General features: G+C 45.9%; 1 protein-coding gene and 1 pseudogene across 4 annotated transcripts in view; both read right to left on the minus strand.

The window, feature by feature from the left end:
- Positions 1 to 4,367: 4,367 nt before the first annotated feature.
- Brpf3 (bromodomain and PHD finger containing 3) overlaps positions 4,368 to 22,110 on the minus strand; it is a 32,914-nt gene continuing 15,171 nt past the window's right edge. For 2 of the 4 annotated variants that reach the window (XM_020168903.2, XM_020168902.2), the window contains exons 8-13: positions 20,726 to 21,232; positions 19,551 to 19,644; positions 15,163 to 15,260; positions 11,911 to 12,008; positions 8,129 to 8,283; positions 4,368 to 6,683 (exon numbers count right to left, since the gene is read on the minus strand). In XM_020168903.2, coding sequence (XP_020024492.2) covers positions 6,500 to 6,683; positions 8,129 to 8,283; positions 11,911 to 12,008; positions 15,163 to 15,260; positions 19,551 to 19,644; positions 20,726 to 21,232 — 1,136 coding nt within the window. In that variant the 3' untranslated portion in view covers positions 4,368 to 6,499. Of the gene's footprint in view, positions 6,684 to 8,128; positions 8,284 to 11,910; positions 12,009 to 15,162; positions 15,261 to 19,550; positions 19,645 to 20,725; positions 21,233 to 22,110 lie in introns of those variants that run through there. The other 2 variants (XM_074082330.1, XR_002212735.2) reach the window with 2 other exon arrangements.
- Positions 15,440 to 15,556, minus strand: LOC141410633 (small nucleolar RNA SNORA51; annotated as a pseudogene).

Genomic DNA, 22,110 nt, shown 5'->3' on the forward strand with positions numbered 1-22,110 from the left:
GCACGCACGCACACACTCCTGGCCTCTAAGCCCGACGAGCAGGCATCCCCACAGGGCAGCTTTGCTCCCTACCTGTCCCCTCAGTTGGGGATTCCCAGTTGAAAAGCACCTTGGCAAGGCCTGCCACACAACAGAACAATGCAAGCCGTCCATGAAGCAGATCTAGAGCAACAGCCATGGGTTTCGTGTTGACGTGGGCGTGGAACCAGGCTCTGGCCACTGCTGTGGACCTATGGTGCTGGGGGTGTAAACTGAACCACCTGGGGACACTGGCAGAATCAACTAACTCGTAACATGTATGTGCCCTGTGACCTAGCAAGGCCACTTCTGGGGATACACGAAGAGCAATGACAGTTTATGACCTCCAAATGGCGTGTACAAGAATGTTCATAGCAGTGTTATTCATAATGACCCCGGATGGAAATTGGGACAAGTGTCCCATGGAAAACTGCTTAACAATGACAAAAGGCAATAGTGTCAATAATGACACTTTTTTTTTTTTTTTGAGATTTTTTTCCAGTACTGGGGCTTGAACTCAGGGCCTGCATCTTGAGCCACTCCACCAGCCCTTGTGGTGAAGGGTTTTGTTGAGATAGGGTGTCAAGAACTATTTGCCTGGGCTGGCTTTGAACCACAATCCTCCTGATCTCTGCCTCCTGAGTAGCTAGGATTACAGGCGTGAGCCACCGGCGCCGGGCTGGGCATGGCTTCTTAAAAAGGTGAGGAAGATGTTTCTATCTCACTGTGGGGAGAGCAGTAAGGGAGGAGTGCGTACACTGCGTGCACAAGGCAGGGTGCTCTGCCTTCGTCTTGACACCCGGGGTATCCTTCAGTTTGCCCTTCCAAGAGGGTAAATTGGGGTGGACAGAAGGGAAGCACACACACACACACTCTTTACAATTTTAACGCTCAAGAGGCTCCAGAACCCAGAGGCTACAGGGAGTAGAAAATCTAATTGTCCCCAAATTTCAGGTCATTGTGTTATTTCCAAAGAGCATTGTGTGTCCTTTGCTGGGCACCTCAGGCTGGCTGGAAGCAGCTTCAAACTCCTTACCTCACCTCACTCTTACGTCCCTCCTCATCCTCTTGGCTGTCTGTTGCCCCTTTGGGGAATATACAGGCTGTATTGTGGAGGCACGGTTAATTGCTCCTGATGGGCAGAAGTGTGGCCTGCATGGACCCAGGGGACCCATCCTCCTTCTGGCTTCACACTTCCCTGGAGAATTATCTAAGCTGGTCATGAAAGATTATAAAATGTGTTCTTTGCTATCTAAGTTTTTTTAAGTGCAAAGGAGAAAGTGAGGACTACCCTTATTCTAACTCCCAGAAATTCCCTCATGGTTGCTTCTTTTTTTCTAGATAGTGCTTGTATTTTAGACAGCTCCTCTGCTTGTCTGGGTCTTCCTCACTTGTAAGCTGGACTAAACTAAATACTGCTTATTGTTGTTTTTCTTTGTGTTAAAATAATTTGTAGTCACCTCAGCATTTTTGGTGGGGGGACTGGAGTTTGAACCTAGGCCTTTGCCTTTCCAAAGCTGGTGCTTTACCACTTGAGCCACACCTCCAGTCCATTTTGCTCTGGTTATTTTGGAGATGGAGTCTCAAGAACAATATATTTGCCAGGGGTGGCCTCAAACCACAATCCTCCTGAACTCAGCCTCCCAAGTAGGATTCTAGGCATGAGCCAGCAATTAGATGGGCACAATGTAGCTTCATCCCCACCAACTTTGCTCTTGGGTACATTTTCATGGAAATACATCCTAGACCATATTTTGCCCCATATGTAAACATCCATGAGTAAGGAGGCACCAAATGACCTTACAATTCTGTGTAGTTCAAAGAAGTTCACCCTCTCTGCCCTCAGGCACAGCCAGCAGCATCAGGGATGAACGGTCACTCCTAGGGGGACAACATTCCTTTGACGGCAAGTACAGGAGCCCAGTGGTTAGCCTGGGTGTGAGGCACTAAACTTTGATTGACTTTTTTTGGGCAGAGCAGTACTGGGGATTGAACCCAGGGCTTTGCACATGCTAGGCAAGTGCTCTCCCACTTCAGCTACACCCCCAGCAGTTTTTTAAAATGAATTCTCATACATTACTAATGCGAGGGGACATACATGCATACAGTTTGGTTTTTTTTTTTCAGATACAACTTTACATATAGTAGTTCAGGTGCACAAACCTTTAAGTTAAGTCTCCTTGAATTTTTGCATTTATATCCATCCGTGAAACTTTCGCCCAGGTCAAAATGCAGAATACTTCCAGTGGCACCGAGGTGCCTCACGCCCCTTCCCAGTCCCTGCCCCTGCTCCACAAACTGTGCCTGTTCTTCACCGTCATGTAAGTGGAGTCCCACGGCTCATGCTCCCCCCACCTGGCTTCTCAGCTCTGTCTTGGAGCGCCATCATGTTTGGATTGGGACACTTTGCTGTCCTCCAGGGCTCTAAGTAGGTCTGCAGGTCTGTGGAGAGAAGGAAGGGCCGGGTTCCTGGTTCTGGTCCAATGTCCCCTTTTCCTGTTTTGTGATGCTCAGTGCCTCTACCCCGCCCCTCTCCCCTCCACCTGTGGAAAGAGCCTAGGGCCCAGCCTTCTATACCTACCACACTCCCCCAAAGACCAGACACCTCTGAGGACACTGTCACTGTCTTCTTTAGACATCTGGGACTTTCCTCAGGTCTATCCTTCAGCCTCCTCTCTCCTTGACCACTCTGCTTTCTGCCTTGGGGGGCTCTAGTGCCCCCCTTTCACTGCCACCTGGTCCTATCTTTCTCTTGAACTCCAGGCCCAACTCTCATCTGCTGGCTGGAGTTTTTTTTCTGATGTTCCATAGGCAACATAAACTCACCCCAAATTAAACTCTTCCTCTTTCTTCCCAAACCACTCACTCATCCCTCTAGCCACCCAGCAAAGCTGTCTCAATGCCCCTGCCTTTTCATTCTGAAGCCAAGCAGTGGCCACGCTCTCTCCAATTCAAATCCTTCAATGGATGCCTGGCCCTGGCTCCAGGGTCCTTTATTACGTCAGTCTCAGAGTGGCTCAGAGAAGTGACTGTCATACTCAAGGTCACACAGCCAGTGAGGAACAGATCACCTTACCGCCTTACTAGTATCTAGCCAAGTGGGCTGTCACTCAGTGACTGGAGTTGCAATGTACACAAGAACTTCCTAAACCAGGGCTTGGCCAAGTGGCTCCATGGCTATACCTCTTCGGCCTGTTAAAATACCACCCATCTGGCTTTTTTTTCCTTTATTTCCCAAGTACTTTCCAGGATGGCTTTATAATTGCACTCTAATATTTTGTAATTGCCTACGTAATTCAAAATACAACTCGTAGGAAAGATTTTTAAGCTCAGTTTTCAAGGTTTGAGTTAATTGCTTCTTCCTTCTGAAAGCTTTCATTACTCCCCAAACATCTCTCTTCCAAACTCCTCCACATCGGGGTCCCTCATATGGTCTTCATTTAGGGTTATCTGCCGTCTTATGTATCAGGTCAAGTGCCTCAGACCACTGTGTGTACCTGTGTACCCACAGCATGTGATACAAGAGTCATCAGCACATTGGAGGCAGTCTGTCAGTATTTTGCCACATTGAGAACTTTCACACACTAGTGTGACCTGAGACCTGTGTCCACCACTCTAGAAGCACAGAAGCCAGACTTAACCAGAGAGGATGGGATAGGGAAGGCTGCAACCTAGCAGCCTGTCCCTGGGAACTCTCTCTGCTTCTGCTCGTCCTGATGTCTCTTTCCAAACACAAGTGATGAGCAGCCTTAATGTGGTATGGAGTCCACAGAAAGCCTTGACCAGATCCCCATCCCAGGATTCAGTCACCATTTCTTAGCTGGCTGATCTTGGTTAAGTCTTATTTAATCTTACTGGTCTGGGTCCTGGTTTCTGTAAAATGAAGGCCAGACAGGGTCAAGGATCCCTTTCAGATCGAAAAGGAATCAGGTTTGTGTTATCCAGGGTCCCAGTGATCCATCTACAGAACCAAACAGCAACACTGGCAAAGGAAATTTGAGATTCCTAGTCTCAAATGCAACAACCTTGGTAAAGAGGTGCTAGAGATGCTCAAAGAACCATGTATGTGGCTCCTAAAGGAACAGAACTCCTAAAGGAACATGGCCACAGAGATGCCAAGGTGTGGGAAGTGAGTTGGACCTTCTACAGCTCCTAAGTGGCACTATTTTGGGGAAAAGGGCACTGTTTGGGGGAAACAAAGTCAGAGCTCATTTTCCTACCCTTCCCAGAGGTTGAAGAGACAGACAGAGCCCTCTCCAGTCAGACAAGCCCACTTCTAATGGTCCAGTCTTTTGAGGAAGTGGTAGGCAGTAGTGGAGAGGCCCAGTGATCACAACAAACACAGGATAGTAACTGTGGCCCATTGGAACATTTATTTCTCAAAGAGAAAATAAGTTTCCGACAGTCATATTATAGTAGGTAAAATTAACTTTTGTATTCTTTACAGGCATAGATTTTTCTCTGTTTATTACCTCTTATACCATCTGTTATAAAGAATTCTAGAAAGCAAATAAAGTCACTTTCTACAATAAATAGAGCATCATGTGCTTCACAGCAGACGCGACAGAGACACGTAGGCCCCATGCCACAGCAGGATCTGAGCCATTTCCTGTTCTAAAAGAGCATTTTAAAAAATGAGACTCAGAGAGACTGAAGATTCAAAGAGACTGAAAAACAGATTAAGAGGAGAAAGTGTTGGGGGAAAGAAAGAGAGAGAAAGGGAGAGAAAGGGGGGGGGGGAGAGAGAGAGAGAGAGAGAGAGAGAGAGAGAGAGAGAGAGAGACCCGAGATCTTACAACACAGGTTTAGACAAAGGTCACAGAGTCCACAGCTGACCAACTATCTGGGGAGAGGGGATGAGTTGGTTCCTTTAAATAAACCACACTGAGTGGCCACACAACGGAGGGCTCCAGTAATGGAAAGTATAGGCCTGAATAATTTAGAACAGTATCTTACAGTTATATACACCATGTCCTTCCCTTGCCATGTGTCATATTGTTATCACTGTACAAAATCCCAAATCCCATCCTTTATGCTATGGAGTTTTGTTGGTTCCCTTTTAAACGCTGGCTCGTGTCCCAAATGTGTTAAGAAGTTGGTATGTGGTTGGTTGTAATTTTAAAAAGTTGAGTGTGTAAAAATGGCAGTGATCTCCCCAGTGACTTTGTTTTGCCCAGAACTCCCCTACGAAAAATTTAAAACAATTAAAAAGAACGTCAAGTTAAAAATCAACATGGCGATCAGTGGCCTGCAACCTGGCCTGCGACTTTGGTGCTTAAGAGGTGAAAAAGAATGTCCAGAGAAGAGACATCGAAGCCTCTGAAAGTTGCGTTGGTTTGTCGGTCAGCATTCCTCATTCACAGTTTTTTCCCTTCCATTTTGAGAAGGTGAAGGTGGGGAGGAAGTGGAGGAAGAGGGAAGGAGACAGGGTGTGAAATAAAAGGCTGCATTCCCTGGTCAGGGAAGCAGGAGCAGCAGAGCTGGGCAGGCAGAGTGCACGCAGGATGTTGGAGACGCTACCATGCAGTGGTGGTGGAATAAGGCCTGACGCTGCAGTTGCAGAAAAAAAGCCCAGGAGAGGAGAGGAGGAGTGTAGCAAGAGGATACCCAGCTAAAGGGCGTGCTCCACCCCAACTACCCTCAACATTCACGTGGACAGATGGCAGTGCTCTGCTGGTGGGAGCCCACTCTCAGCCTCAGCCTGCCTCACAGTGAGAAAGGCAGGGGATAGGAGGATCCACTCCATCTACTGCACATGTGCACACAACTGGGCCTAGTACGTCAGCAGCAGAACTACAGATCTAGGGCTATGGGGAGGGCATGCTGGTGGACAGGAACCTCGCAGAGTAGGCTGTCACCTGTCTGGGTCCTGGAGAGCCGGCAGGGACATACCTAGCATAGCAGCTGGCCAAAAGGGGACTAAGACATTAAAGAAAAAGACCAATTTGGTGATATTTCTATCAGTTTGGCACAAGAAAGTAAGGAAAGCGATGTGGTAAAGGAAAGCCTGGGCTTGGGTGTGAAAGAGAGGAAGGAAGAGAATGGGTGACAAAAGGAAGAGGGGTAGCTCAGTGGGGTTCCCCAAGGGACCCTGGCACACCCACAGCATCTCTGGGATCCATATCAGAACCTCACCGGCCCTGAGATGTGGTTAGCTGGGAGGCGGACAGAGTCCAGGACCTCTAGTCTTCTTGGTCAGGTCCAGCTCCTCGGCTGGGCCCCACAGCTGTTTCTACTTCTAAGTGGTTCTTCAGTGGAATATCCCAAGGGTCCTTGGGTGGGAGTTTTTGGCACACAGCAGGCCCTCCAGGGGAACCATGTGATTGGTCAAAACGGGCCTTGTCCTTAATGGGGATATCGTCCAGTCCCTGGCCTGCCATAAGTGGACACCTACCAGCCACACATGTGGCTGGGGCAGAAGAGGCTTCTGTGCCCCATGGGACGAAGGTGAGTCAGGGCAGATGCAGGCCCAACCCCTCCCTTACAGGTAGCTGGAGGTGACAAAGGAGTGGGGCCCCCGGACTCGGCTCAGGTGGATCATTGCGCGGTCATAGGCCACCTGTACCGACTTTCGGATGCTGGTCTTGCGGCCTTCCAGCATCTTGAGCTTGTCCACAGTGTCTTCCACACCCAGTGGCAGAACTTTGTCCCTAGGAAGCCACTGCCTGAAATGCAAGCACATTTTAAACATTGGGCTGTGGTAGATCCTACAGGGGCTCCTCTGGGCCTACTTGCCTAGGACAAACAAGGCCAAGGACAGGGGACAGGACAAACTGGAACACTCCACAGAAGTCACCAAGAACCAGGCAGAAGAACACAGTAAGTATGGTGTGTGCAGGGTCAGGGAGACAGAATGCAGAATGGGACTTTTCTGACAGCTGGTCCTTCCCTGGGCCCTCCCTCTGCTGAGGGATGGCAGAGCCCTGGAGCCAGGAGAGACCCATTTGCCATCTCAGAGGCTGAACTGAGTAACCCTGGAGGGCTCAGAGCTTCACCCTGCCTTTGGGAATTAGGGAGCCATGGCTCCAAGTGTCACTGATACCAGAAATCCATGGATCTCTTTGGGGCCTGCAGAGAGAGAGGAAGTGAGTGAATGAGAGAGTGTGTGTGTGTATGTGTGTGTGTCTGTCTGTGTCTGTCTTTAAAGCTCCCAGGTGAATCTAACACATGGCTAAAGGCACAGCCTTTGGAACCAGATCTTGTTTTGCATCCCAGTTCTGACAATGGAGTCTTGGCTTTCTTTTCTTTTTCTTCAGGGGCTTTGTTTTGTTTTTCTGAGACTATGTAGCCCAGGCTGGCCTTTGAGCACTTGCAATCCTCCTGCCTCAGCCTCCTGAGGAGGAACTACAGACATGTACCACTACACATGGAATGAGTCTTGGCTTTCTGAGCCTCAGCTTCCTTATATAAAAAATGGACTGTGAGGGGATTAAGATTTAAGTGAGATTAAGTGAGATTTATGTATGTGAAACAATTTGCATAAAGGCACAGAGTAGCAGCTACTGCTGTCATTATTTTTACCACCCAGTTCTACCTCTTCATTCTATAGAAGCAGAGGTGACAGGACTCTCCACTGGTGCTGAGACATCTACAGGTGGCCATAAACCAGGGGCGAGTCCTTTGTAGAGGACACCACACTGCATAGACGCCCTCGGGACTGAGACATGTTCTCCCTCAGCTACTGGGAGTGGTGGTAGGGACAGGCTCTCAGCTGAGTCCCTCTCCAGGAAATCATCCACCCTGGCAGCAGCCTCACCAAGGTCACACCCTTCCCCAGCATTCAATCATTAGCTGGCTAAGGGTACAAAGTCTCAACTCCCAACACCTGTCCTGAGCTCCCCAGAGTCTCTGCTTCAAGTGTGCTGCAATTCAACTTTTTCCTCTACCCAGATACAGCCTTCTTTTTGAGGTTCCCCAGGAAGCCCCCTGAAACAAATCTCCACCTCAGAGCGCTTCTAAGGGAGTCCATCGGCAGCCCCATTACTAGACACAATATAAGCCAGCGTCATTAGGACACTCAAGTCACTACAAACATGCAAGTGCTTGGCCACCAGCTGGCAGGCAAGGCCCTTCCCCTCACATGGGGTGGTCCCTTGGCAGCACCACTCACCAGGTGCGCTTGTTGTCAAAGAAGAGGACAAGGAAGAGCTTCTCTCCAGCCTCTGCCTGCTTCTGCTCTCCCAGCTTCAGCACATCCAGTGGGGGGACAGGGATGGGGACGCCATTGTGCAGGAGGCCCTCCCGGGGCATCTTGGGATCGATGATCTGGAGGCAGAAGGGAGACAAGGGCTCAGTGGGGGGAGGGGAGTGAGTAAGCAGGGACCTTGCTGAAGGATCAGCTGCCAAAGCACCCCACACCTAAGCCATGCAAGGGCTCAGCTCTGCTACCAAAGATGATGGAGAGGCCAACATCTTCCACGACCCTCAGTACCCAAATGGAAATCTTCTTCCCCCAATTCGATTATCCTAATTCTCTAGGCCTGCCCAACCAATCCTGCTTGTGAGGGAACTTGCTCCTAGGACAACCAGACCCTGGAGCTAAGAAGTAGTGAGAAGCCTGCAAAGGGAGGGGGGGTTGTCAGGACTAAAGTGAGATAGTCACTTAGCTAGGCAAACCCCTTCCTCTCAATGTCCCTTAGAAGAGAAGAGTGGAGGCTATTTTTTTTTTTTTCTCCACAACCTTTGCAATTCACTTCAAATGCTCAGAGGCCTTGCCTAGGCACCACGGCTATGAAGGCTTGGCACTGGCAAGAGGGACAAGCCCTCAAGTTCTTGTCACAGAGCCTGTTCCCACCACCTTCCTGTCTGACTATAATTCTGGCCTGTGCCACATATGGATGGAACACCTCCATGGTAAGATCAGAGAAGATAAAAAGACTAAGTTTGGAGGGTTGGTGGAGAGGGAAGAATGACATGGTTGAAACAAGGACCACTGGAGGAACTAATCGTTGAGGCAGCAAGCTCCAGAAAAGCAGGGGCTGTGTCCATCTTGTTCAGTTTGTCCCTAGCACCCAGCAGCACCCTGCCCCACTCAGAGCAGGTGCTCAGCAAAATGCCTGACAGCAAGATGATAGTAATTCTCCAGGTCTGTGCAGCACTTTTAAATTTCCAGAGCTCCTAATTCACACATATCATCTCATTTCAATCTCTTTCTGATGCTGGGAAGTCTACTGTAGTGGACAGAGGAAAACATGAGCTGGCTGAAGCCATGGCTGGGACTAAAACCGGACATTTGGACAGGAGAGCACGGGCCTCTGCTTCCAGCAGCCTCCTACAGAGCCCCTGCTTCCAGAGCTGATAATCTCTCAGCACAAAGACCAGAGAGACCTGGAAACCTACAGAGGAAGCAGCCTTCTCTAGAGACAGAGCAGGCTTAATTCCTCTACCTGTCCCAGAGGGCCTCTTCTCATGAGAAACTGCTCTTGTTATTTACCTTTGGGCCTCTGCCAGCTTCCCCACATCCCTCTCAAGATAGACAGCTGAAAGCAGGTGTTCTGATAGGAGTACCCTAAGGAAGAACCACCCCTATCCCACCCATTCTATCTCTCAATGTGCCAGTCCTTCTGGGACTGAAGGTAAGGGCCCTAATGAGAACAACCTAAACAGCACTTCTAAGTTTCCTTGATTACCAACAGGCAATGGGGCAACTGATATGTTCCACCCTGACTTTGGCATGCTGGCTCCTGAAGGTGGATTGTGAAAAACTTCCTGAGGGCAAAAGTGAGGTGAGTTTGCCTTCTGAGGACAACTTTCATGTCCCCAAATAATAAATAATGGTCCATTCACTCAATGAATGCGATACGAATATAAAACAACATGGAAATAAATTTAATAGAGTATACAATAAATGTGCACATATACTATTATTACAACTATAATAAAATACATCAATAAAAGGAACAATGCAAAATACTTAGAACCCACAAGTTAGAATGGGGGGTTTGTTGGGGAGGTGGTGTTTGATTTTGTTTATTTTTCCAAAACTTCTGCAATGTGATACATTACTTTTACAAACAAAACTAACAAAAAAGACACATTTATTTAAATGGGGCATAAAAAAAGATTAATAAAAAACAATATACGATATGTAAATACATATGGAAGTATGCACAAGAAAAGAACTGGGAGAGCATGCACTAAAACAAAAACATGAGTTGTGTGCAGGTGGTGGTTGAATGTCTTTTTTAAAAAGACAAATTTTGGGCTGGTGGAATGGCTCAAGTGGTAGAGCACCTGCCTAATAAGCATGAGACTGTGAGTTCAAACCCCAGTACTGCTAAAAAAAAAAAAAAAAAAAAAAAAGACAAATTTTGGAATGGCTTTCCTTCATTGTAAGGTTTAAATAACCCCAAGATTGCACAGCCTTAACCATGTCCTTACTGATTAAGCTGGAGGTCCTGTGGTCCCACCCTGGCAGGACCCGGAGCCTTATCAAATCAGGCAGCCCCTGGTTCAATGCCTCCAGCTGCTGGGTAACGCCATAGATTTTTCACACCTGCCCCTGCTACGCAGTGGGTAAGGTAGGCAGGATGGGTCACAGTATGGCTCCAGCAAATTGTATAACCTCTCTGAGAGGTCCAAACAGGATCAGAGTACCTGCCCTCTTTATCTTAAGAGGTTGCTGTTAGACTCAAAAGAGTCAGAAATACAAAAGGGCTAGGAGAAGCTCAGAGCTCTGAGTGTATGTGAGAGGCTACAGATCATCTAAGAAGCTTCTGAAAAGTATTTATGCCTCATGGCCTCAGAGAGTCTAATTTGGTAGTTTTAGAGTGGTGTTGACTCAAGTATGATTGTTAAAAAAAAATCCCCCTAGGTGATTTTGACATGCCCCAAGAGGTCTAGAATCGGTATTTTTCAGACCAGGTGGACATTCCCACTCCAACTGAGAAACAGCTTTAAGAAATAATAATCAAGGTGGTAAAAATGGAATTTTTAGCTACTGCTGGTGGGAGTATAAGTCAGGATTAACTTTCAGACAACTTGGCAACTTGTGTCAGAATTTTGTATAGACTTTGCCCCCAGAACACCCCTAAGAATTCAATGTAAAGAAATAATCAGATGTACACAAAGGTGACCCTACAATGACATTTACTGCCAACTGCTTATCACAGAAAAATTCAATCTAAATGAGCAGTTAGGAAAATGATTAAAATATGGTACACAAATACAACTGAGGATGATGCAGTCGTTAAAAGTGACGTGATGAAGAATGTTTTAATAGCCTAAGACGTGCATATTCATGGTATGCTGTTCAGTGAAACAGAGGTTAAAAACAGAGGAAAGTCTCTCTCACAGATATGCATATTTATGCATTCTTTAAAAAAAGGTTGAGTGGATGCACACCAAGTTATTCCTGAATTGACAGGACTGTGCATGATTTTGAACTCAGTGGTTCAGAACACAAAACACAAATTTTGAGTCCTGAGCTTAAATTCCAACTCTTTCACTTATTAGCTGGCTGACCATGCACAGGTAACGGTCCTGTTCTCTTCCCTACGAAACAGGAATAACTGTACCTTCCTCAGTATTTCAAGGACTTAGCCATGACAGATGTTTAATAAAATATCTAAATATTATTGGCAGCATTTTAAATCTCTACACTAAGTATATATTACTTTTACACATAAGCAAATAAAAAAATGCTATTAAATACCCTAAGAACCCTAGTCTCTATCTACATACTTTCAGCCTATTTTAAGTGCTCCCATTGGGACCCTTGCTGATTCACCCCACCCTGGCTGGGGTAAAATGCCCCGTCCCTCTGCACCTAAATGCACCCAGACTCCCATCACACTCTGCTGGCTTTATCCAATCAGATAAGCCCCCAAGGCAAGGCAGGGGCCAGAGCCGCCCAGGGAGGGGGTAGGAGGGTGGGGTCTGGGGCAGACTCACCAAGGCAGGGTAGGAGGGATAGCCTCGGCACTTGGCCCACACCAGCTCCAGGGGCTCCAGGTCTCCGCGGTCTTCAAAGGGCATCAGGAGGCTTCTGCCTGGGGGTGGGGGAGGGGAGGAGACAGCGCCCAAAGGGGACTTGGAATGGTGCCCCAAAGCCCTGCCTGTAGCTTCCGTTTGATTGGGGCAGTCCAGGGTGAGTCAGCAACATCCCCTCCACCCTTCTTCCTTTTCCCTATACTTTCCTTAGGAGATCTTACACTGGATCAGGGGTTGGCAAACTAGTTCTGTAAATGGCCAAATAGTAAACATTTCAGGTTTTTATGGGCCATGTGGTCTCTGTCCCAACTGTTCAACTTTGCAGTTATAACATGAAAGTAGCCATAAACAATCTACAAACGAGTATGGCTGTGTACCAATAAAACTTTGAACACTGAATGTAAATTTCACGTGATTTTCATGTTATAATAAGTTATCATTCATCTTCTGGTTTTCTTTTTAACCATTTAAAAATGTAAACACCATTCTTAGCTCTTGGGCCATATAAAAACAGGCAGCAGGCCATAGTTTACCAACCTCTGAACTTGAATACTAGGATGGCTTTCCCTGGGAATAATATAACTGCTTCATCTCTAGGGCCTCAGGGAGAAGGGTCATACCCCAGCTTGGGCAGAGACTTATGCCACTGCCTGGCCCCCCTAGTGGGGAGTTCTCCTGATGGAGAGACTTCATGGAAAAACTGCCTGGGAAGGACATCCTAAATAAGACCATTTGCTAAATGAATTTTCTGGCCCATACTGGGCCATCCATGTCACCTGGCTACAAAGCAATCAGCAGAGTCAAGCAAGTGCGCAGGTCCTATGTATCCCTGCCATTTTTTTTTTTTTTTTTTTTTTTTTGTGGTGTTAGGGTCAAGCCCAGAGCCTTTAACACACTAGGCAAATATTCTACCACCAAGCAACACACCTAGCCCTTGGTTTTTTTTGAGACAAGGTCTCACTATGTAGCTCAGACTGGTCTTAAACTCACTATGTAGCCCAGGCTGGCCTCAAACCCTTGGTCCTCCTGCCTCGGCCTCATGTGTGCTGGGATTACAGGTGTGTGGCATCTGTAATCTGCTTTTATCAGAACCTTACACTTGGTGACCAGTTTGGAGCAGGCACCACATCTCAGCTTATTTTCTTTTGCACCTGGTGCATGAGACGCATGCATGGGTACTCCACAAATGCTCTTCTTTTTTCCTCAGCACTGGAATTTGAACTCAGGGCTTCGAGCTTGCTAGGCGGGCACTCTAGCACTTGAGCCATGCTCCCACCTCTCACAAATGCTTCTGAACACAAGAACCTCCCTTTCCCTCTCCACATCTATGAATTGGGAATAGGGACGCGACTGTTTATTCAACCAAGGAAAAAGGCCTAAATCTCACAGAGTGACAATTAAATTTCTATGGAAAAATTATCACTCTCATTCATAATTTTAAAAAATACATTAAGATAATAAAGATGTACTGTTTGACTCCAGAGAGTCAATAGCAGTAACAAACAAGCAGGTAGAGTCCAATGTTGAAGAGGTAGGCTGAGTGGAAGCTGGTTCAGCTACACACTGCTGATGAGACTGCAGATCAGCTCAATCTTTTTGGAATGTAATCTGGTGGTGTGTCTCAGGAGCCATTAAAAGATATATAAGCCATCTGCTCCAGTAAGTTCCTCCCTGGGCAATTTATTCTAAGAAAAACAACTTTAAAAATGAATAAAAGGATTTTGAACAAAAATGTGGGCTTACCACATTATGTAATGTTAAGAGTTGAAGATAACCTGAAGTTGAGCAGTAGACTAGTTTCAGTTATAAAGCATTGTTGGTACCTTGTTCCAATAATATGAGATGCATAAATATTATGTGCTAGCATGAAAAAAGTATGAGATAACAGTTTTTTAAAAAGCAGAATACAAAAGTGTGTGTGTTTTAGATTGGTACTGTTAAAAATGTACCTAAAATGATAAGATAAACAGAAGGCAACACAGAGAAATGAAGACAACCGTGTTAAGATGATGGGACTATGCGAGATTAGTTTCCTTTTTAAATCTTTTTTGCCATCATTTGAAGTATGTGGGTCTTTAAAGCAAGAACAAAGTGTCACCACCAGAAGCACAAAGCGTGCCAATTCACTCCTGGTTTCAGGTTTAGATTTACAAATTAATCTCATCATGAGTCCTGCCTTCTGGGTGCTGACAGTCACACAAAAGTAATGAAACACACAGGCATGCATGCATCCATCAACACACATACGAGAAAGAAAATGATGCTAAGAAATCAGTTGGGTAAAGGAAAGAGGAGAAGAGAAGCCCTGTAGCTTGTGTGTTAGATGGGAACTTCAAAGACAGGACATCCAGAGGACACAGGGCTTGACAAGGATGAGCTCAGAGAATAGCCAGCTCTGTACCTGTTCCATCTGAGTACCACAACAGGCTTCTCCTCTCCTCCTGGCCCTACCCTGTCCTTTATTTCACTAGTGTAAAGAGACAAGACCCATAAAACAACAGAGCTAGGTGTGAGATTCACTGATACAAGCTATCACTGATTACTCTATTGAGCACAGACAGGCAATACCCATAAAAATTATAAACATACTCCTCCTTCAATCCAACAATTTCATTTCTATAGAGACACCCACTGTGAACACAAAATAATCTATGTACACATAAGGTCTCAGTGCAATACTGATGATGCAACAAATAAGTGAAAACAATCTAAGTGTCCATTTTTAGAGGGCTAGCTAAGAAAATGAGAGTATTCCTATATAATGGGACAGTAGGAATTCAAGACAAGGCACAGAAGGATCTCCAAGGTGTAGGACTCTCTGGGGAAAAGCAATGGCTTGGAGGAACATGTGTCTATTAGGCTTCTTACTCCCAATTATATGCATAGGTTTTGGCCTGTATATGCATGGATTAGCTTTGGAAAGACACAAAAGAATGCTAGCAGTGGGTGTTTCAGGAAGGGGAGCGCTGGCTCTCATTAGATACCCTTTTGGTACCATGGGCATGTACTACCTATTCAGATTTAAGATAAATTCTTCTTCTTTTTTAAATATGACTTGCATAGGAAAAAGGGCCATCTCTCTGGCCAGTGCCTAAGGGTTTGGGGAGCTCAGGGACAAGCTACCTGGTTCTGAGCTCCAACAGTGCAACAGCCCACACAGAGGGCCCTGGGGAAGGCCTGGCCCCCCCAGCTCTGCCTGAATGCCTTCCTCACCTGAGCTATTGTAGTCGGAGTCTCCATTCACACCTTCCAGGAAGGGCACTCGAGATAGGGCTGGCTTCCCACGGCTGCGTTTGGGGGGCGTCAGACCACTGCACACAGAGCAAGGAAAGAGGGGTGAAATGTGAGCAGCTTTAAGGGCTACACCTACTCCTGTATTCCTATCTCTGATAGGAATGGAGCTGCAAGAGCCCACAGGGAGGACAGTTAACTCAACACCACTTAAAGATTCATACTAAGCCATGACCCCCTTTTTTTTCCCCCTCCCATCCCATGACTTCCCACTCACAATACAGCCTAGGCTGAAGATGTATATGAGGTAGGTTTACTTTGCTCCTCTTTCTACAGTCAGTGTAAGAACATAACATGTGATAAGCAGCAGGAGGCTGCCATGACACTTCTGATCTAGGTGTTACCAGCAGGTTTCCAGGAACTTCATTCATGTGGAAGAACTGATCATAGAAGGAGGCCCTTATCCAGAGGAAAGGTCACCTCAGTCTCTTGTCAATCCTTCCAGAGTCTCAGCAGCCTTGCCATGAGAAGCTATGTCACATCTGCCTAGAATTCCTTACTCTGTGGCTCACATGCTTCATCTCCAGAAACCAATTTATACTGAGGTACAAAAATTTGCCTCTTTTCCAAGTGTCCTATAATGGACATATCTTACTTCCAAAATTAGAAAAGACATTTTTAAATTGGAAAAAAAAAAAGTCTACTTCTCACTTCCCAATGGTTTATGTGTGAAGTTTTTCTTGGATAGAGATGGATTTTTTTAAAGTAGAAAGCAGACCATTTTTTTAAAACATGACTCCTGCAAAGAAGTAAAATACATATTAGACAAAACCTAGAAGGTAATAAGCAAATTTGGGGGAAGAGCAGGACAGGTCAATGATATAACTGAGGCCCACTCAGGCACCAGGGTTTTAAATAGCAACCATGCAATCTAACGTAAACAAGATGAGCACTTCTGGGTGAGTGATGTATCTAGGCCTTTTTTCCACTCAAACTTTTAAAAATATTACTGCTATGTAATTTTTCAACTAAAAAATGCATAAGGCCTGGAAGGTGTGTCTCAAGCAGTAGAGAGCTGGCATAGGAGGTAAAAAGCCCTAAGTTCTAAAAAGAAAAAAAAAAAAAGCTTAAAAGATAGGCTGACAATCTGTAAAAATGTAGACATGCTTAGGATGGGTGGGGTAAGAGCCAGGTGGAATGGCTGGAGAGCATGATACTCAGTTTTACTGAGGCAGAACTGACTTTATCTTTATACTAAGAAAACTTTACTTAGCCAAAACCCAAGAATCATAATCTTTCAGTAAGTTTCTTTCTTTTCTCTTTGGCTATACTGAGGTTTGAACTCAACTTCACGCTTGTTAGGCATGCACTGTACCCTTGAGCCATGACCCCGGCCCTGGAAGTTTTATTCTTGCTAGTCAAAATTAGGACCTGTTGGAAGAAGGGAGGCAGAAACTCAATTCATATTTAGGATTCAGTTCCTAGCCACCCTAAAATAAACTGTCAATGGGCTTACAGATTTGAGGACTTGTACAGATGTAAGGTTTTAGGAATTTTATTAAGAAAGTCTCTTGCCAGGCACTGGTGGCTCATGCCTGTAATTCTAGCTACTCAGGAGGCAGAGATCAGGGAGATTGTGGTTCAAAGCCAGCCCGGGCAAATAGTTTGTGAGACCCTATCTGGAAAAAACCCGTAACAAAAAAGACCTACTGGAGTGGCTTGAGATGTAGGCCCTGAGTTCAAACCCCAACTGAAAAAAAAAAAAAGTTTCTTAAAAAAAAAGTCTCTCAAAGTTCACATCCTGAATCTAAGGAGACATTTTTAAATATACAGAAAATTCACTAAAAGATATAAATCTGGAGTGACATTACTCAGGTTCATTAGTTTTGCAACCTTGAGCGAGTTATTTAACTTCTCTGAAAGAAGTGTTTCCCCTGCCATGCTAATGGAATTTAAGGAGTTAATACACACAAAGCACTCATTACCGCACATACCAGGTACTCAGTGAATGGCAGTTGTAATTGTTACACGGAAGACCATAAGTACATTTTAAAGTCTTACTTGAGGTATACAAACTATGACTATTGCACTATGGAATGCTGAGCTCTGACAAAGAACTCAATAACATAGGATGCAACACCAGAACGAGGTCTACGTCTTCAATTTGCAGAGAAAAGCACAATGGATTTCACCCTGACCTGCATTTTCAGTCCTCTGTCCAAGTGACCCAGGTCTAAGAAGGCAACCCAATCTATAATTGTCTTGTTTACTGGTTCAACCTCTATCTCCCATTCTAGAAGATAAACTCCACAAGGACAGACGCCTTATCTGTGCTTACAACAGTGCCTGGCACACAGAAAGTGCTCAGTTATCAATAGTTGGATTAGTGACCTATACAAAGAAGATGCAGCTCCAACCTGTTCAGAAAGCCAAAGAAAAGATAAATCAAAGGAAAGATGGGGAAAAGGGAGTGGGGAATGGGTTCGTGAGCAGTTCTTTCAAGGTTACTTCTAATTCTGGGATTATATAATTTCAGTATAGATCATCCTTTACATATTTACTGGCATAGTGGAGAGAAAAGGAAGAGAAAAAAATCTTGCATTTGGAGCCTATGAATTTCCCATTTCAAACTCTGAAATTTCACTGCAAAACACTGAGTTAAAGACAAAATGCCTTCCAAGGGCATTGCTCCTATATCAAGCAGGAGCCCCAGAAAAATCAGTGACATTAGACTGTAGTTCTACAGAGAAGCACACACTGCCTGAATTGGCAGGCTAACCATCATGTGGCCTGACTTGCTTCTTGTGACTCATAGGTGGGAAAAGTGCCCTTCCCTTCATGGAGCAAGACTAGTACACCTTCTGCCTTAAGTCAAAGGCTAGAAAGGGGGTAGTTGAATGACCTCATTCCTATCTCAATCCCAATGAACTGGCCTTCTAGGCATTTTTCTCTTTCTCTCTTTTATTGATTCCTTCTTGCTTGTTTGTTTTGTTTTTGAGACAGGGTCTTGCTGTGTAGCCCAGGCTGGTCTCAAATTCATGATCCTTCTACCTTAGTCACCCAAGTGCTAGGATCACTCACCTTAAACATCTTATCTTTAAAGGAAGGCAGAAATTCTAATCTGAGAGCAGGTTGTAAGCATCTTCTAAGAGTCTGAAATCTCTGCGCTCCCTATCCTACTAACTGTGTTTTTCCCCCACTTACTTTTCCTATATTTCTGAAGGCCACAGCAGACAGAAAGAGCTAGGGCATTTTAAGGATTTGTGGGGAGGAAAATCTCAAAGGAACGAAAATGGGAAACCAGTACAGGGCCAAAGAATAGCTGGGGGTGGGGGGTCCCTACAGCCTCCCACAAGCCCAGAGCCAGGGTAGAGGAAGTACCTAATAGTACACCCAACCTGCCTTGGAAGTACTTCAAACACAGACACTAGCTTTTGGTGCTGCTGGGACCTTTCCTTCTCCCACTCTGAACCTAGGATCTATTCAGCAGCTGTGGTGGGGCCATGACATCAACTTTCGAGACTAGTCATTTTCCTTTTGTGGCACTGAGGTTCTCTCATTTCCAAGAGTCCCACTCTCCCTGGGGTCTTGTGGAATGCAAAACACAGAGAAGCAACTCAATAAACAATTGTACTTAAAAGAAACTTTAAGGTTCTGGTCTCAGAAACCCTTCTTTTAGGTTGAAGAATGACAAAAGAAGCCAATCCCTTCTCAGCTAAAGGATGTGGACAAGCTGGGGCCTTTTGTCTAATAAAAGGCAATTCTAAATTTTCTGTGTGCTTACTCCTTATTCCTATACTGAACCTCTGAAGAGGCCATTGCTATGGGTACCAGGTGTGGTGGTACATGCCTATAATCACAGCACATGGGAGGCTGAGCCAAGAGGATTGTGAGTTCAAGGCCAGCCTGAGCTACACAGTAAGACCCTGACTCAAAAAAACCAAGGGCTAACCAAGGCTAGCAGCATAACTCAGTGGCAGAGTAATGGCCTAGCATGCAGGAGGTCCCTGAGTCTGAACCCCTGCAAGGGGCCTAGGCAAAACCGTGCCTGTAACAAGCTGGGGTGTGTGTGTGTGTGTCTGTCTGTCTGTCTGTCTCATGGGGGACTAGCTCAAATGTTAACTAAATTGGGCAACAAAGATTCAGCTCCACAACCCATGTAAGGCACCAGCACCAAACCTCTTCTCATAGAGCAGATCTGAGAGTCAAAGTTCACCCTGGTTCTTAGGAGCTTTCAGAGTTACAGGGGCCTCAGGAAATAGCAGGGATGGGAACTGAGATGAGAAGGAAGTTCAATCTGCTGCTGAATGGAGAATGAAGGGAGAGATGGCAGAACTGCTGACAAAGCTTTGGGGGCCAAGTGTTCTTACCTGCAAGCTTCAAATGCCAGTCCTCCACTGAGACCCAAACTACATTCCGAGTCAGACCCGCTTTCAGTGTGTTTTCCAAAGCCATTGGTCACACCTGCCAAGGATACACAGAGTAAGCCTGAGTGCAGAATCCCCCTCTTCTCCTGACACATGCCACAGAGTGAGGCAGCAGCCTCAGCAGGGTTCAGTGAGGGGTGGATAGGATGGCTGCTCCTCCCCTGTGGGAAATGGGTGTTGGGTGGTGGAGAGAAGCTGAAAGAGATAAAGGTTTGGAAAAACACTGTTGGCTCAGGCAATGAGAAGACTGTACTTTTACTTTAAGGAAAATGCAGTACCCAACTGACTCTGGCTACTATCCTTTGGCTACAAAGGAAAATTGAAGACTTTCCCACACTGGTAGGCTCACCTGTCCCTGGCTATGCTTCAAACTTCAAACCTCGATTATTAGGGAGTCTTTTCTGCCTCTTGAGGAGCTCACCCACCTTGCTCTTCAGATAAACACTCACATGCCCTTCCCATCACCCAGCTGGCATTCAATCTTCTGGGATGGTGTCAGGAGAAGCTGGGGTAGGATAAGGGCTTTGAGTCAACCACATCCTCAGGTATCTAGCAGAGCTAGTCCAAGGTGAGGAGGGGGACTTTTCAGGACTACAGCAGCCTAGACATTCCTGGAATGGGCAGAAGGGCCCTGAAATATTGGTCCCTCCTTTTGTGAAGTAAAGCTAGTATCTTCTTACTTGTGGAGGATGCTATTCACATTCAGTATGTATGAAAGGTTTGTTTATAGCAAGGAGCCTTCAGAGGCAAACAGCACTGTCTGGTCATCCACAGACATGACCTTGCTGTGAGGGCTTCTACTTCCCATCTATCCAATTTCTAACCATACTCCAGAGCGAAGCAAAGGTTGGAACCATTTTACCATTATACAACTTTACATTCCCCTCAGGTTTAAAGACAGCTCCAGATACAATCTAGCACTCTGAAAATACCTGTCCAAAGCCTGTTTCCCCAGGCCACTATTCATATGCCAGACTCAACTGGCTAAGAAACCCTTAATGATACTACTGGGTCAACAGAGGCCATTAGGAAGACGGCCAATTGGGGAAGGTGCTGGCTGGCAAGGCAAAGCAGGAAAGCAGATGAGAGGTAGCAAGAGAAGTCACAGGCAGGGTCACCTGTCTCTTCCTCCTGCTGGGGGGACTGCTCCCCTTCGCTGTCACTACAGCTCCTGCTCCTTGGTCGCTTTCGAGAATGGCGCTCATCCTCAATGCTGGCTGGAGAGGTGGGAGAGCTCATCACACCATTGTCCTCACCATTCTCCAGGGCCCTGTCTGGGCTCCTCTGTAGTTTAACCCCATTCTTGGCCTTCTTGAAGAGGACTGATGTGCGGCGACCCACACCACTAAAAGCAGCACCAGTAGGGGTGTCAGGGGCCACAAGAGACAGTCTATTGATGCCATTGTCACTGAGCAAGCGTTGCAAAGGCTCACTCCCTAGCTGCAGAGGTGATTTTTCCAAGAGCTCATCTTCTTCTACCTTTCTGGGCTTTAGGAATCGACTTGGAGGTTTGCTATCGCTGATGGGTTTCAGAGTAGGGGGATCTGGAGGGGATTCTTGCTCAGACAAGGAAGGTGCAGGCCCAGTGGGCTCCAGGGTTGGTGGGGGAGGCAGTTTGGAGTCATCTGTTAGAGAAAAAGAGAACCTGCTTGAACATTTTAGAGACAGTCTGTTCTTATAAGCCAGACACTGACACTGATAACCAAGGACTAAAAGTATGGGTGATTATAGGACTCAAGACACATACTAGAGGGAAAAGAACAAAAGAATGCATCCTTGGTCTTAGATCTAAGGCAAAGAGAAAGTAAGATTACGTTTTGCTGATACTAGTAGTTTTCAACTCTGTCTACGTGTAGAAATTGATTTAGATAGTCTCTTAAAAATTCTAACGCCTATGTCACAACAAAGACCAAATAAAACCAAATTTCTAAAGACAGGGTACTTTTTTAAAAGTTTACCAGGTAAGCCTAATGAAGTGAGGGTTTCATACTTCACTCTATACCTGAGAAAGCCAGCTGCTTAATCAAGAATTACATCAAGTTGCAGCTGGGCAGATTAGAGGTCTGCAGTTCTCATTAGACTCAGTGTTTTCTCATCTGTCACTGATTTTGTTTCACATCGCCCAAGTGACTGCAAGAACAGGCACAAAGAATAAGTTCACAGATGTGGGAAACGAGACCAAGTTAAATCAGTGGTTCCCAAGCATTTCTGCTCACCATGAAACTCAAAAATTGAGACTTATCCACAGAACAGACCTCGCTATCTCAATCTCTGGGAGGTGAGGCTGGGAATTTGTTCTTATGAAACCCTCCAGGTGGTCCTGTGGCAGCTGGTCTACTAGGTATGACTTTGCCTTACCACAGCGCAGAAGTGGGATACAGGAGGCTGCCACTTGAGTTGGGAAGAATCATCAGTGGACACAAAGCCCTCTAATGCCAAATGTGACCTCTCATTTACATTCCTGTTCTCTGCCAATCTAACACGAAATGGGCCATGCTCTGCA

This window comes from Castor canadensis, chromosome 8 (assembly GCF_047511655.1).
Source record: "Castor canadensis chromosome 8, mCasCan1.hap1v2, whole genome shotgun sequence".
NCBI lineage: Eukaryota > Metazoa > Chordata > Mammalia > Rodentia > Castoridae > Castor > Castor canadensis.